Below are 13,125 nucleotides of genomic sequence, written 5' to 3'. Positions count from 1 at the left end.
CGCCCGTCTTGTCTGCAATGCTGCCGTTTATTTCTGTATCCCGGAAACACACAGCCGGCGTAACTGGGCCCGTGTTTACAAGACTTGCCTTACGTAAGAGGGTCTCCTCATTTGGCCAGCATTTGGCCACCGGCCACTTACAATACCGGTCACCCGGAAAGACCACCCCAGATGTTTTGCAATTGCCGACAGCAGTTACGAAAGAAAAGTTTTGTATATGACGGGCCCTGTTCGCAAAAGGAAGAGCGAAATACGTATTACATGGTCGTCGGCGTTGTTGGTTTTACAATTGCACTGCAGTATGCACAGATGTGGAACACATTCGCAATGGTCTTTTGACCTTAGTTGCACAGATACTCTTCCGCAGGGCCAGAAGCTTTACAAAACATGCGCCACTGTACTAGGTTCTGTACTGCTTCCGAGAGGCAGAACAAAGCGTTTTGTGTGCTGGACAAGCCCCATCAAAACGCGAAGTGACATACGCGCTGTTGATGAGCTGGAAAGGGTTCTCATAGGGGAAAGGGGAGGAGAAATTTGATCGGAGTAAGACATAATTAGGAGTGGAGCAGTAGTATCTTCGAACTTCATCGCTTACGTAACTATGCACATAAACGTCATACAAACGCCAGAACACATGATCTCGTGTTTATACAGGATGTTCCAGCTATCATGCGCGAAACTAAAAAAAAAAAAAAAAAAACAGTGATCATTATGCCCGAAGAAGGTCATGTGCAAGTTAAGAGCCTTTTGCGAAACCGCCAGTAATTTTTAAGCTAGCTAACTTTTTGTCTCTATAGTAGCGATGCCAACCAGGGAGCTGTAGAGAATCTTAGAATACGTCAAAAGTGGATGTTTCCAGTAATGCACAGATCTCGTGCTTGCTTTGGTGTGTCGAAGAGAGAGAGCCCGCTAAATGTTACAGTATGTGACTACGCACCGGGTGCCGTGCACTGCATCGCAGCGCAATCAAGCAGTCTCATCGGGAAAACAATCTGTTCCCGGATCTGGTTACGTCTTCTCAATGAGGCTGTTTCCCAATGAGACCTTCAAACAGTGAGCCTTCATCCCACAAGATCATCGAACTACGATTCTTGTATCCATGAGCCTAACCATCGAGCCTCACTGATATTGACAAGGCCGGCCTGCATTTGTATATACTATAGGTGGGCTAGTATCAACTTTTTCGAATACGAATTGAATATGAATAGTAAAGAATATGTCCACTGCAGGCCTTCGTCCTGCAGTGATGATGATGATGAATATCGAATCGTACATCCAATAGTCAGACGCATACGGATATATTTACAGCAGGAATATTTATTTGGATATCATTAGGAACCATGCCTGTACTGACTAGTGAAAAAATGTCAGCTAGGTATCGGGGACCAAGAATCAATCTTAAACACAAAATCACTGATTACCATAAAAAAAACTGCAGGAATAGCCTCTCAACATCTTTAGAGTCTGGTAGCAAACAAGCTTTCCAAAAAGAATGGCCACTGTATGTCAAGCTTTCCCAAAGCGCTAAATAAATGGTTGCCTAAAAAAAAAAAGATCAGCCATTGTAGAAAAAAAAAAAGAATTTGCAGAAGGACTGGAGTGCCGTAAACACATTTAAAAGGGCCCGTTGCAAGAAAAACATAACTAGTTGTAGCGTAAAAGATAAAACTGCTACCTAAATAGGCAGTAGCGAAACCGATAGCAAAGCTTGCATTGCCCATTTTGTTTCTGCATTGCTTCGAACACTTTTGTCGTTGTCTTCTACTGATAATTTGCGACACTTTCTTTAGCAGACGAAGAACAGTAACCAAGGCTTTAAGAGGCATTTGTTGCGAATATTTGGTTAGTTTCGAATATTCGAAAATACCGAATATTCGAGTAGTTACTGTGTCATATTCTATTCGCATTCGAAGCTTCGAATATTCGCCCACCCAGAGTACATACCTATAATCGTTTATGTATATAATCATTTATGCCGTTGTGCAAACGTTCGAAAAAAGAAAAACAACAAAAGCAAGCTTTTCATCTCTGGCTCGCAGCTTTGGGCAGCTCGTTTCCTTGGTGTTGGATGGCGATAATCCCCGGAGCTGTTGGCACGCCGTGAAAACAACACACGTGCTGTTAACCACTCGGACCAATGCTTTCAGTTCGATCCTTGGACCAGGACGAGCTATTTCCAACTGCGAAGCTTGCTTTATTTTCTTTTTCCGTCTCAGAAAGCCGTATCGGTTTGTTTTGTAGCTGCGTGACAACTCTCACTTGGATGACATTTTTTTTCTCTTTCATGAAACTTCTTCTACCGAGCGGATTTCCGCACAACTCACTTGCCATATTCACTGTACTAGGCACTTCGTGTAATCGACTAATTTGACCTCACCCTGTGACATACTAGCCTCCTGGCAAGCTCATGCGGTCGACCGACCGCCCCGGAAAGGCGTAGATTTCAGGTTCGATCATCGCGCTAGAAGGACATTTTTCCTCAGATGCAAAGCTTTCTTTCCGAGAAATCTGCGTCGGTTCCCTTTGTATATAGTTTCGTGCAGCTCTGGAGTGGTTGGCAATATGTTTACTTTTTTCTTCGTTAATGGCATTATTTTAACTTGCATTTATATTTCTAGATTTTAAAAATACTATTCGCATTACTATCCACCCTGCAACCAGACTGGCACATTCTCCGTAGTGGGTTGCGCCATTTCACTTGTGACCAACCAACCAGCCCCACCATTTCCATTGTCGTACTGCAGATATAATGTCATCAAAGTTTATTAGCCGCCGCGTACGCCTGTAGAGTTTGCAAGCGAAACCAACGTGTCGCGCGAAGCCCACCGTGAAGCATCATGAACATCGAAGAGACAGACTCCGCGCCTACTCCTGTAGAAACACTACCTCCGCCGACTTCTTCAGAGAAACCACCAGAAGTGCAGCACCAAACCGGGGAACAGGGACCGCATAGGAAGGTGAGCCGCGCATCACGGCTCTCGGAGGACAACCGCACGGACTCTTCGACCGTCGGCCACGACCGTCAACGGCAGGAAAGCAGCAAAGCGCTCAATCGCGAATCGACTGGATCTCCGTCCAGCAGTTCGTTTCGGGAAGACCCAGAGGATCCGAAGTTCTTTGCCTCCGAGACTCTCGACATTACAACCGAAAGGATCTCCGAACGCCTGGGACACAGTCCTAACGATAGGTCGCGGCCCAGCGAGGCCGCATCGTCATCGTCGAGCTGCTTTCTGAATAATCACGTCACCCAGCCTCAGCTATCAAAAGAGCCAATTTCCGTGGTTCAAGATGCGACCAGTAGGTACACCACCGGCGAGAAAGCGAAAGCGCCAATCGGAAACCATTCGCCGCCGCCGATGACGCGAAGCCAACGTTCTCATAGTGACACAGCGTGCCACTCGCCCCCTAAAAGGGAAGAAAGTTCACCACTTAGAGTTCAACAAGCGGTAAACATTTCAGGATTGACGAAATCGCGTGCATGGGCCCGGTCGCGTGATGAACGTTCACATTCGCCCGCAGACGTCGCACGTAGGGCCCGAAAGCCTAACTCTCCCCAGCCACGGGCGAAATGGGACTCTGACCACGCTCTGCCGCTAGCCAAGAAAACCGAGCCGTCATCCGCTTTCACGAGGGGTGGGGTGGCGCCAAATGCCTTCGGAGCACGAGAAGAAGGAACAGCACACGCGACAAACTCAAAGTGGCTAACTGAAGGCAGCTGTCCAGTCAACAAGTTGGAGCAGCGCCCTTTGAAGCCATACTTTTGGCGATCGTCACCGCAGCGGCAGCGTGCGCCTCTAGAGCCCGGCAGGACTTTTTTTACTCCGACGACAAGCCCCAGAAGTTGGGTGAGTACACAGCACAGCATCGCATAAGGAACGCGCCAGCTAAAACAATGCGGAGACTAGAATCACTTAGGGGTTAACGGGCCCAAAGCCCGGGAACACTCCCTTCACTTTAACGATGGGGCAGAGTTCACCTATGGACGGCGTGGACGATTTTTAATTCTTTTGGCACAAACCACGAGAAAGCGGGGCACATCATGCGACGTCAAAACAAAGTGCTTGGTGGATGACGGTGCTAAAAGGGTATTTTTGGTCTCACTTGAGTGGGCGAAAACTAAGGATCAGCCACTTGCCGCTGTGATGTCAACTGGGGGTTTCTTACCATGGGTGATGTCTGAAGTCCGTGATGTTGGATTACTTGTTGTGCAACGTCAAAGGTGACCCAAAGAACGCGAGCAGAGAAGACAACGCGCTTGGTCTTGTCTGCCCCGGTATCTGACTCGTTGTCTCCCTCGTTCCTGCTTACAGCATTCACAAATGGGGGGCCCTGCCCGCAGGAGACACGACTACTACTGGCGGGAAGAAAATGTGCGTAATTATTCTTCAAGACCACATTTTTCCTAACCAGACGCACATATTTGTTACACATTGCCTTCAACGTTGTAGGTCAACCAATTTGAATTCAAAAACACTAAATGAACTATGCGAACACTAGTTTGACGTTGGCAGACTTTTGTGCGCATGCAGTAGTACTCAACAAGCACGAAATGAACTAATATTTGTTATCTACGTCTTAATTAATCGCTTTTGTGCACATATTGCAATTGAGTAATTGAAGTCGGTTAGGGCTGTAGACACGCGCACTTGCTAGAAATTTCGAGATTAGCAACATTTCGAGAAATACGTTCTCCAAGTCTGGGGCGAAGTGCATTGCTGTCCATTTAGCACAAATAGCAGTGCCCTGGCCTTTGAAGCGCGAGCTGGCTGTCTGAGAACAAGAACATACAAGAGCAAATATTCTCAATAGGGTGGGGCATGTGTCTGCTGCAGAACAAAAAATGTTGCAGTTTCGCCTCAAAGGCGAAGTATACATCGATTGCGATGGCAAATTATTAGACGGCTATACAAAGTCAGGATAGTAGTTTTATCGGCCGTATAAACTTTTGCACATTCGCTTACTAACATAACTTAACAAGCATGGTGTCACGCGCGCAGAGGCAAACATGAACACATCTCACTCGATAACCTGAGACACTCGCTGTCATAGCGCTGGCGTGAGGAAGAGCGGTAGCAGCAGCGAGCGAATTTACCTTCGTGCTGCGTCTCGCTTAAACGCGAACTAAGCGGCGAGAACAGAGCGCACACGAAGCTATCAGCCCTCGAGAACCTAGACTCGATCTGTACCCATCGTAAATCGCTTTCAAGATAGGGCCCGCGCAGCCGCGTTCAGTCGCGCCATACGCAGCCGCCGCCAGAGTAAACCCCCCCCCCCCCTCCCTCCGCGCCTAGCGCGCTATGGAAGACGGCGCTCCTCCTCCGCGCCTTCCTCCCTTGCGCGCGCGAGATTGAGCCACGATCCTTGGCTCACCCTCGCACGCTTTCACTCGCACCCACAGCATACGGCGCCTGGCCACGATGTTATCGCACTCGGACGTTATGAGGAACATCATGGCGACGCCGACGACGACAGCGGAAATGCGCCGGGGAGTGTCCATCTAATTGCATCGCAATAAAATTTGGAGAACGCTCAGGGCGTTCTGTTGAGCGGTCAAATGCCATGATATTCATTTTGCCAGAACCATAGGGAACGTCTACTTTCCAGAAGCGCTGAGATAAAACCTGATAGGGGTGTTGGCTCGACAGCGGTCGAGATCAGCAAAACATTTTGTAGTATTACTGGAAAACAGCAGGGAAGAGACGGGGATGGTATTGTCACAGGCATAAGTAACATTACGAGATAAAGCAGAGATATGCGGAACGCTAGTTTACGATATGGTAACATCTGTGTAGCTCACATAGATTAGGTTAGATTAGATAAGAATATGATTCCTGTGATGAATGACAGCACTTACACTTGCATTACGATTCACCGGGACACTTATTGCACCATGCACCATGCAACGTCCTCTGCTCAAATTTATGGGCTTTCCACTATGCATATGCAATCAAACGCCTTAATAACGAAGCACTTGGGAATTGCAAAATCCTTCGTTATGCATGTTACTTCGTTGAAAAGATCGCGCGTCGTACGGCTCGCTAAAAGGAGCTAAGCACTTAATGAAAGGAGTCCTCTTCTGCATACTGCGTTCGATGGAAGGTGCCAGTGCAGTTGACATGGCATCGAGGTTCACGGCATACTCCGCGGTGAAGGCGGCGAGCGACAGTGGACTTTTCTTTTATTCATTGAGGTGGGGGATTGATTGACTTAGTTTTTTTATTAATACCATAGTTATAGCTATATATTGCGCGGTCCTCTCGGTCTTCGGTATTGTGTCAACCGGCGCTCCTTATACACTAAAGCTCAGTGGCGGCTGTGGAGAGCGGAAGCGACGCCTCTACTTACCTCCGTTGTACATGATCAAATTAAACATGGGTCCTCAGGGACGCCTAAAATCCGCCGTTGTACAGTCAAATTCGTAATAACAGTTTTCGCTTTAGACGCGTTCACAAAACATATGAAAGATAGGAGTTCGCCCGGGACATGCGGAATTCTTCGTTGTACATGTCATTTACTTATAGTTCGTTGTAAGTATTGTAAGTACATGTAACACGTGGTCTAAGCGATCAAGGCCATGCGCTGTGCACATTGTCCTTTCGATTCCGAATGCTTGAGCCCTTCAGGCCGTGTTTAATGGAGTGAGACCGGTCCAAACGTTTGAGCTCTTTTAGAGGAAAATGACCGGCAAACAGAGGAACGAGTTGTTTTACAAAAAATCCGGCAGAACTCATCTCACGATTAATGTTGACGTCAATGCGATCAGCATGGAAGGAATGTATCCACACACCATATCGCAACCGCCGAAACGAGTCATGTATGAAGCGTGTTGCAGTCGGGCTGATCCTAATGCTGCCGCAACGAAGTCACCGCGTGGCGCGTTTGGGAATGTCTATTCAGACAATATTATCTGAATATACAGGATTTCTCAGCTATCATGTATCAATATTTTTAAATATGCAAATGCCACGTAGCTGGACAGAACCAAGTTAATGTTGTTTGCCATCGCTTGGAGATACTCAGATTATTTTTTTTGCATTCCTACTAATTACATAGTCTCAATTAATCAATGAACTTCTCAAATATTATAATTAGATGAAAAGTGTCAATGAAAAAACAATGTAGAGCAACATGAAAAACTCCCGATACAGCTTTCTGTTGCTCAATACGTGCCTCATAAAAGTGTTTAAAGGTACTCTGCGTCACAGTTATATTTTTCGCGTAACCTTTATTGTACTTTTTTTATCCTCTACAGATGCCAGAACCACCCCAGCGTTCTAACAAAGACGCGGCCGTTAGTGACAACTCAAGACTGAAAAGCCGGCTTTTCCTGATCGTGTTCATCGTTGTCCTTGGCTTGCTGCTTACCATAGCCTGGTTCTTCTTGCGGGACACGGCACACGTGGGCAGCCAGAAACCGCTACTCTGCCTGACGGATGATTGTCGCGAATATGCTTTGTACCTAGACTTCCGCCGCAATCTTTCCGTGGACCCTTGCAACGACTTTTACACACACGCCTGTTCCTCGTGGCAACCCCCCAATGGCTATGGCCTGGTCGCCAGCACCACGATGGGTGAGGTCATGATCAAGTTGACACTGTCTTTCGCACAATTTTTAGACCAGGCAGCGAACGCCAGCAGCGTGGGCAAGAAGCCGCAGTCTATGTTCAAGGCTTGCGTCTCAGAACGTTCGACGGATCTTTCCGACGCCAAGCGCTTTCGTGAATTCCTTTCTGAGCTCAACATGTCGTGGCCGGAGCAGCCACCTGTCGGGTCAAGTGCGCTCGGCGTGTTGATCGACCTAGCCTTGAATTGGCGCGACACCTTCTGGCTGACACTCAGGGTTGAGGTGGTCAGCGACGCGCAAGTGAAGAAACATCGCAGAAAGAGGCTGTTGATAACGCCGGGAAACGAAGACGTACTCACCTTCTTCGCCAGAAATCATTTTCACGTGCAAAAGCGCGGCGCATACGTGGATTACTGGAAGATGCATTTTAAGGCGCTCTACGGCAATCAAACAATTCCTCTCACGGAAAAAGAAATCCTCGAAAGCGGCTCGCTACAGACGGCGGTCGTGAATCTGCTGCTTGGTGCGATGAGGAGGAAACCGAAGGTGCCGCTTCTCATTCCACTCTCTCGCATCGGTGATTACATGGGAGCACTGAATTCATCGCTGTGGTTGGACAAGCTCAACGCTCACGTTAGCGACGACTTTTCGTTCACCAGCGAAGACGAAGCGTTTGTCGAAGACCGCTACTTTCTTCAGACAATCGGTCGACTGTTCAAAGAGTATAAAGACGAAGTCCTGCTACATCAGATGTCCTGGGAATTCGTTCAGACACACATCGTCGTAGTGGACAAAGCGCCTTTGGAGATAACACTCTGGGGAAAAAACCACGCTGCACCATACATTCCACTCTATTGCGCCATGTACGTCGAAGACGTCTATAGGCCACTCCTGGCTTTCTTGTACTCTGCTTCGAGATTGACAGCCCGCGACCGCCTCCTTGTGGACGCTGGTCTGAAGAGCCTTGTGCGGGAAGTCACGGAGAAGGTGAACTCGTCCTGGTTAAGCGAGCCAAGCAAAGTCACAGCCGTGCAGAAGTACAAGTCTATGCGTGTCAATCTGTGGCCGCCAGACCTTTCCCAAGAAGAAGTGGAAAAGTTCTACAGATGCTTTCCCAACAGTGGAAGGTCCTTCGTGAACATATGGATCGAAGGACATGACTGTCTACGTCGCGTGGCGGGCACTCCGTTCCAAGAGAGCACTCGTGGCATGCATAACGTTATATCTCCCAGCTTAGCCATCTACGACTACATTTCGAACTCTGTTGACGTGGCCGTTACAACTTTCGCTCGACCCGTGTACTACTCACATGGAACGAGAGCCATGTTTTACGGTGGCGTAGGGTTCTTGCTCGCCTCGCAGATAATGAGGGCGCAAGATCCGACGGGAGTCTTCATACTAGCTAATAGAAGCGTCGTGGACGGGTCCTGGATAACACCTTCTGACTCAGCAGAATTCCAGAACAGGATTCACTGCCTTGGCATCGGCACCAAATATTACCTCGTATCCCACGTTGCGGCGCTGGAAGTTGCGTACTCTGCATTCTCCGCGGACGATGGCCTCGATTACAGTCGCCGTCCAATAAGCAGGAACCTCACGGAAGCTCAGGTAGGTGGAAGCAATAGCATGCTGACTTTTGATACGCTTTGAATAACTTAATACTGTATAATTATCGGCTCACTATTCCATGCGACCAGACCGACGACAGGTATCGGTTTAGGTATAAGGCACACGACGCAAAGAAAAATTCAGTATTGAATGTAGTCTGATTCCCTTCACTGGACAGTTGGCACCTTCCCCTGTGTGAGGGTTTCACTGCATAATTCTTTTTTTTCTCTCTCTCTTTGACAAGCATATTTTCTCCTCTTCACAGCAATTGTTGTCATCTACCCAAAACGGAGGGAGAAGGCAGCAGGTTTCACTGGTTAAGAAATATGCGATGAGGCGTATTTACTTTTCTCCCATTACTTCGAATGGTATAGTGAAACAAATCGTCGCGAATTAGTTATTGCCCTCATGAAACACAGTCTTACTTACTTTTAATTGCGACATACAGTGTATATATTGTGAGCCAAGACTGTCGTGGTATAAAATTTTCACATAGCCAAGACAAGCTTAAATTTTATCATCCCGGCGCGACTTCTCAAATGCGCAATTTTAAAGGGGCCCTGCGATCATTTTATACCCACCAGCTTCTGCATCATAACGCGTTGCTTCTGTTATCCCGAGGGGAACGAAAAAAAAAAGAAATATTCACGCGCCCAAGCAAAATCTGTTAAAGTTACAAATTGAAAATAAAAGCAGACGACAGAAAGAGGAAGATACGCTTTCTCATCTCATTCATCCAGCGAGGACTTATGCTGTTTCCAGTCAGAATGCGGCATACATACCACGACACCGGAAGCTTTCTTCCCATTGTGGCCTTCCTACCACAAGCTCAGCAGTTCTAGCGACGCTATTTTACGGCGTCGTTACCATGGTTACAATAACCACGTCTAGTACGAGTAAAGTTGAGTTCTCCGCACGAGTCAACCGCAAGCGCAGACGATGAGATGTGATTCAGACGAGACGCGCGATCGCACGCGCTTCCAAGACTCGCTGGACATGTTCGGGCCGTCTAGTTAAGGCGCCTACAAACGAACTCTCTCACGCACAGTAAATTTTATAAATAGCCATCGGATGTTTGTCAAAATTAAACGGAATGCACTTTACACACTATTCATACGTACATACATGCTAGGTAGAATTTTTTTTTTCATTGCACTTCAAGTTGGACCTTTGGAGAGCGCACCTAGTGTCAGTTGCAAACGAAATTAAATTCTATTGCACAAATGTATGTCACCTTCGTAACTTTGAAAAGCATAAAACGCGTTTTTGTTTATAAAGTCGTCATTGTATGTACAGCATAAACACGCACAATATATTCTTCATGCCCAATCAATCAAAACGAACAACATAAGTCACGGGCCCTTGCGTCACATCCACTGCCGAAAATTGTCGATGAATGTCACAGCAGTCAGCGCGGAAACTGATTTCAGGAGCAAATAAAAATATCAAATGCTCTGACTTCGGCGCTATCTGTGATGCTGAAGGCATTGCTCAGTACTATAGTAAACAAACCTGGAATCAAAACAACATGCATAATTTGGGGCGCAGGGCCCCTTAAGGATACCGATAAATTTAGGCTTGAATTCACCAGTCAGCAAACCTCCCATTCTTCTCAATCAGCGGTCACCCGCTATCCTACCGTCAAGAGCACAGTTCTTTCTTTCAAAAGCAAGCAAAAACTGCACTGTCGACTTTACATGCCGTTTTTTGTTTTTCGTTTGCTTTCTTGTGTTTTCTGCAACTGCACGCAGGTCTTCTTCTTGACGCTGTGTCGCACCATGTGCCACGTCGTGGAAGCTGACCAGGATCCTGTCACCGACTGCAACGCACTGCTCAAAAACTCGCTGCACTTCTCCGAGGCCTTTAACTGCGCTCGCGGGTCGCCAATGAACCCGGAAAGAAAATGCGGCTTCTTCGAATGAATTTGGCGAAAACGCAGTCCCGGTCCCGCAAGATCACACGTTTCGACGGCGCCAGCGTGTTGCGTCGAAGCGGCACCATCTCAAAGCACTTCGTTAACTCTTACAACTTCGGGCGTGGCCATCAATGAAGCTAGTTTACCTGCAACACGTCGTAGATTTCAATTCTAACAGCTACGTTTCCCAATGTGAGAAGAACTGCAACTGCTGAAATTGTCACTCGATTTAAATATATTTGGCCATTAGTGTAACAGTGGAGTTGAAGACTAATATCCAGAAGACAAACATAATGTTCAGTAGCCTGGCAAGGAAACAAGAATTCAGGATCACCAGTCAGCCTCTAGAGTCTGTAAAGGAGTACGTTTATCTAGGTCAATTACTCACAGGGAACCCTGATCACGAGAAAGAAATTTACAGAAGAATAAAGTCGGGTTGGAGTGCATACGGCCGGCATTGCCAAATCCTGACTGGGAGCTTACCACTGTCGTTGAAAAGAAAAGTGTACAATCATTGCATTCTACCGGTGCTAACATGCGGGGCAGAAACTTGGAGGTTAACAAAGAAGCTCGAGAACAAGTTAAGGACCGCACAAACAGCGATGGAACGAAAAATGTTCAGCCTAACGTTAAGAGACAGGAAGCTAGCGGTGTGTATCAGAGAACAAACGGGGATAGCCGATATTCTAGTTGACATTAAGAGAAAAAAAATGGAGCTGGGCAGGCCATGTAATGCGTAGGATGGATAACCGGTGGACCATTAGAGTTACAAAATGGATACCAAGAGAAGGGAAGCGCCGTCGAGGACGGCAGAAAACTAGGTGGGGTAATGAAGTTAGGAAATTTGCAGGCGCAAGTTGGAATCAGCTAGTGCAAGACAGGGGTAATTGGAGATCACAGGGAGAGGCCTTCGTCCTGCAGTGGACATGACATACATATAAGCTGATGATGATGATGATTGTGATGATGACGATAATGGTAATGATGATATACATACAATCCCTGCAGAATTCTAGGGAATACACGTTTGTGTCTTCATGCATGCTCTAAAGCATTTCAATATTTGTTTTTTTTTATTGAATTATCATCATCAAATGGTGGATACATTATTTTGGACATACTATAGAGAATAAAACATATGGAAACGTGCTAAGCCTCTGTGTGCTGGCAAGGAAGCACCTAGAAAATCTAAAGAAGCGTAAGCTTAAGAGCAAGCTTTAGCTCGCGGGCTCCTGTCCAAATACAGACGGGAACGGGGAAATATTTTTCTCGGCGACCGCTTCACCGAATTTGAAGAGGTCTGTTGCATTTAAAAGAAAAGGTTAAAATCTAGTGACTGTACTAAGTAGAAACATGATTTAGGACGTCAATGTTTTTGTCAAATTTGAAAGCCACAAAATTTAAAGAACTAAGTTATCGGGTTTACAACTTCCTAACTCAAGCATAAAAATTGCATCACAGTTATGTAAACTGCACCTAATAATACCGGACAAAATGGATGTGTTTCACACCGCTATGAATTATATTATTCATATGTAAATAGGACTTATGCAAACCCCTCGTAGACGTTTCACATAAGCTGTAAATTAATACATCAAATTTGTCCGCCTTAGAGGCTCTCACGGATGCAGTTTACAGAAGAACTGCTATATTCGTTATTTAGTACAGAGTTGTGGATTTGTAAACTCCTTGCTTTTGATTTATTTATTTTTTGTGAAGCATACGTATTTCTGGCTATTTTTCTAAGAAAATACAGTCACTAAATCAACAATACGCTTCCTACATTCACTAGAATTGAAGTTTCTTCCTCAAATGCAACAAATTTCACTCAAATTAGTCGAGGGGTTTTTTCATGAAAGCATTTCTGCGTTTTACATGTATTTCAATAGGCTGCATCGGAGTCGGCCCCGAGCTAGAGCTTCTTCTGAATGGCAACGAGTAAAAAGTAGTTTTTTTATTATTCGCCCGTGGCATATCATGCAGTTCAGTCTCTTCTTTCCGGGGTTTTTACGTGCCAAAACCAGTTCTGATTATGAGG

General features: G+C 46.3%; 1 protein-coding gene across 1 annotated transcript; it reads left to right on the top strand.

Moving 5' to 3' along the window:
* Window positions 1-2,837: 2,837 nt before the first annotated feature.
* On the top strand, window positions 2,838-11,094 carry LOC119436484 (endothelin-converting enzyme 1). The gene is made up of 3 exons (XM_037703346.1): window positions 2,838-2,957; window positions 7,253-9,172; window positions 10,924-11,094. The coding sequence occupies exons 1-3, from the start codon at window positions 2,838-2,840 to the stop codon at window positions 11,092-11,094; spliced, it is 2,211 nt and encodes a 736-aa protein (XP_037559274.1).
* The last annotated feature ends 2,031 nt before the right edge of the window (window positions 11,095-13,125 follow it).

Source organism: Dermacentor silvarum, chromosome 1 (assembly GCF_013339745.2).
Source record: "Dermacentor silvarum isolate Dsil-2018 chromosome 1, BIME_Dsil_1.4, whole genome shotgun sequence".
NCBI lineage: Eukaryota > Metazoa > Arthropoda > Arachnida > Ixodida > Ixodidae > Dermacentor > Dermacentor silvarum.
The sequence above is the reverse complement of the archived record's forward strand: the minus strand, read 5'-3'. Positions and strand labels throughout refer to the sequence as shown.

Coding starts and splice junctions, on each gene's coding strand:
- LOC119436484 (XM_037703346.1), top strand. CDS start 2,838: ATGAACATCGAAGAGACAGACTCCGCGCCTACTCCTGTAGAAACACTA. Junction 2,958..7,252: donor AACAGGGACCGCATAGGAAG/GTGAGCCGCGCA, acceptor TATCCTCTACAG/ATGCCAGAACCACCCCAGCG. Junction 9,173..10,923: donor GGAACCTCACGGAAGCTCAG/GTAGGTGGAAGC, acceptor AACTGCACGCAG/GTCTTCTTCTTGACGCTGTG.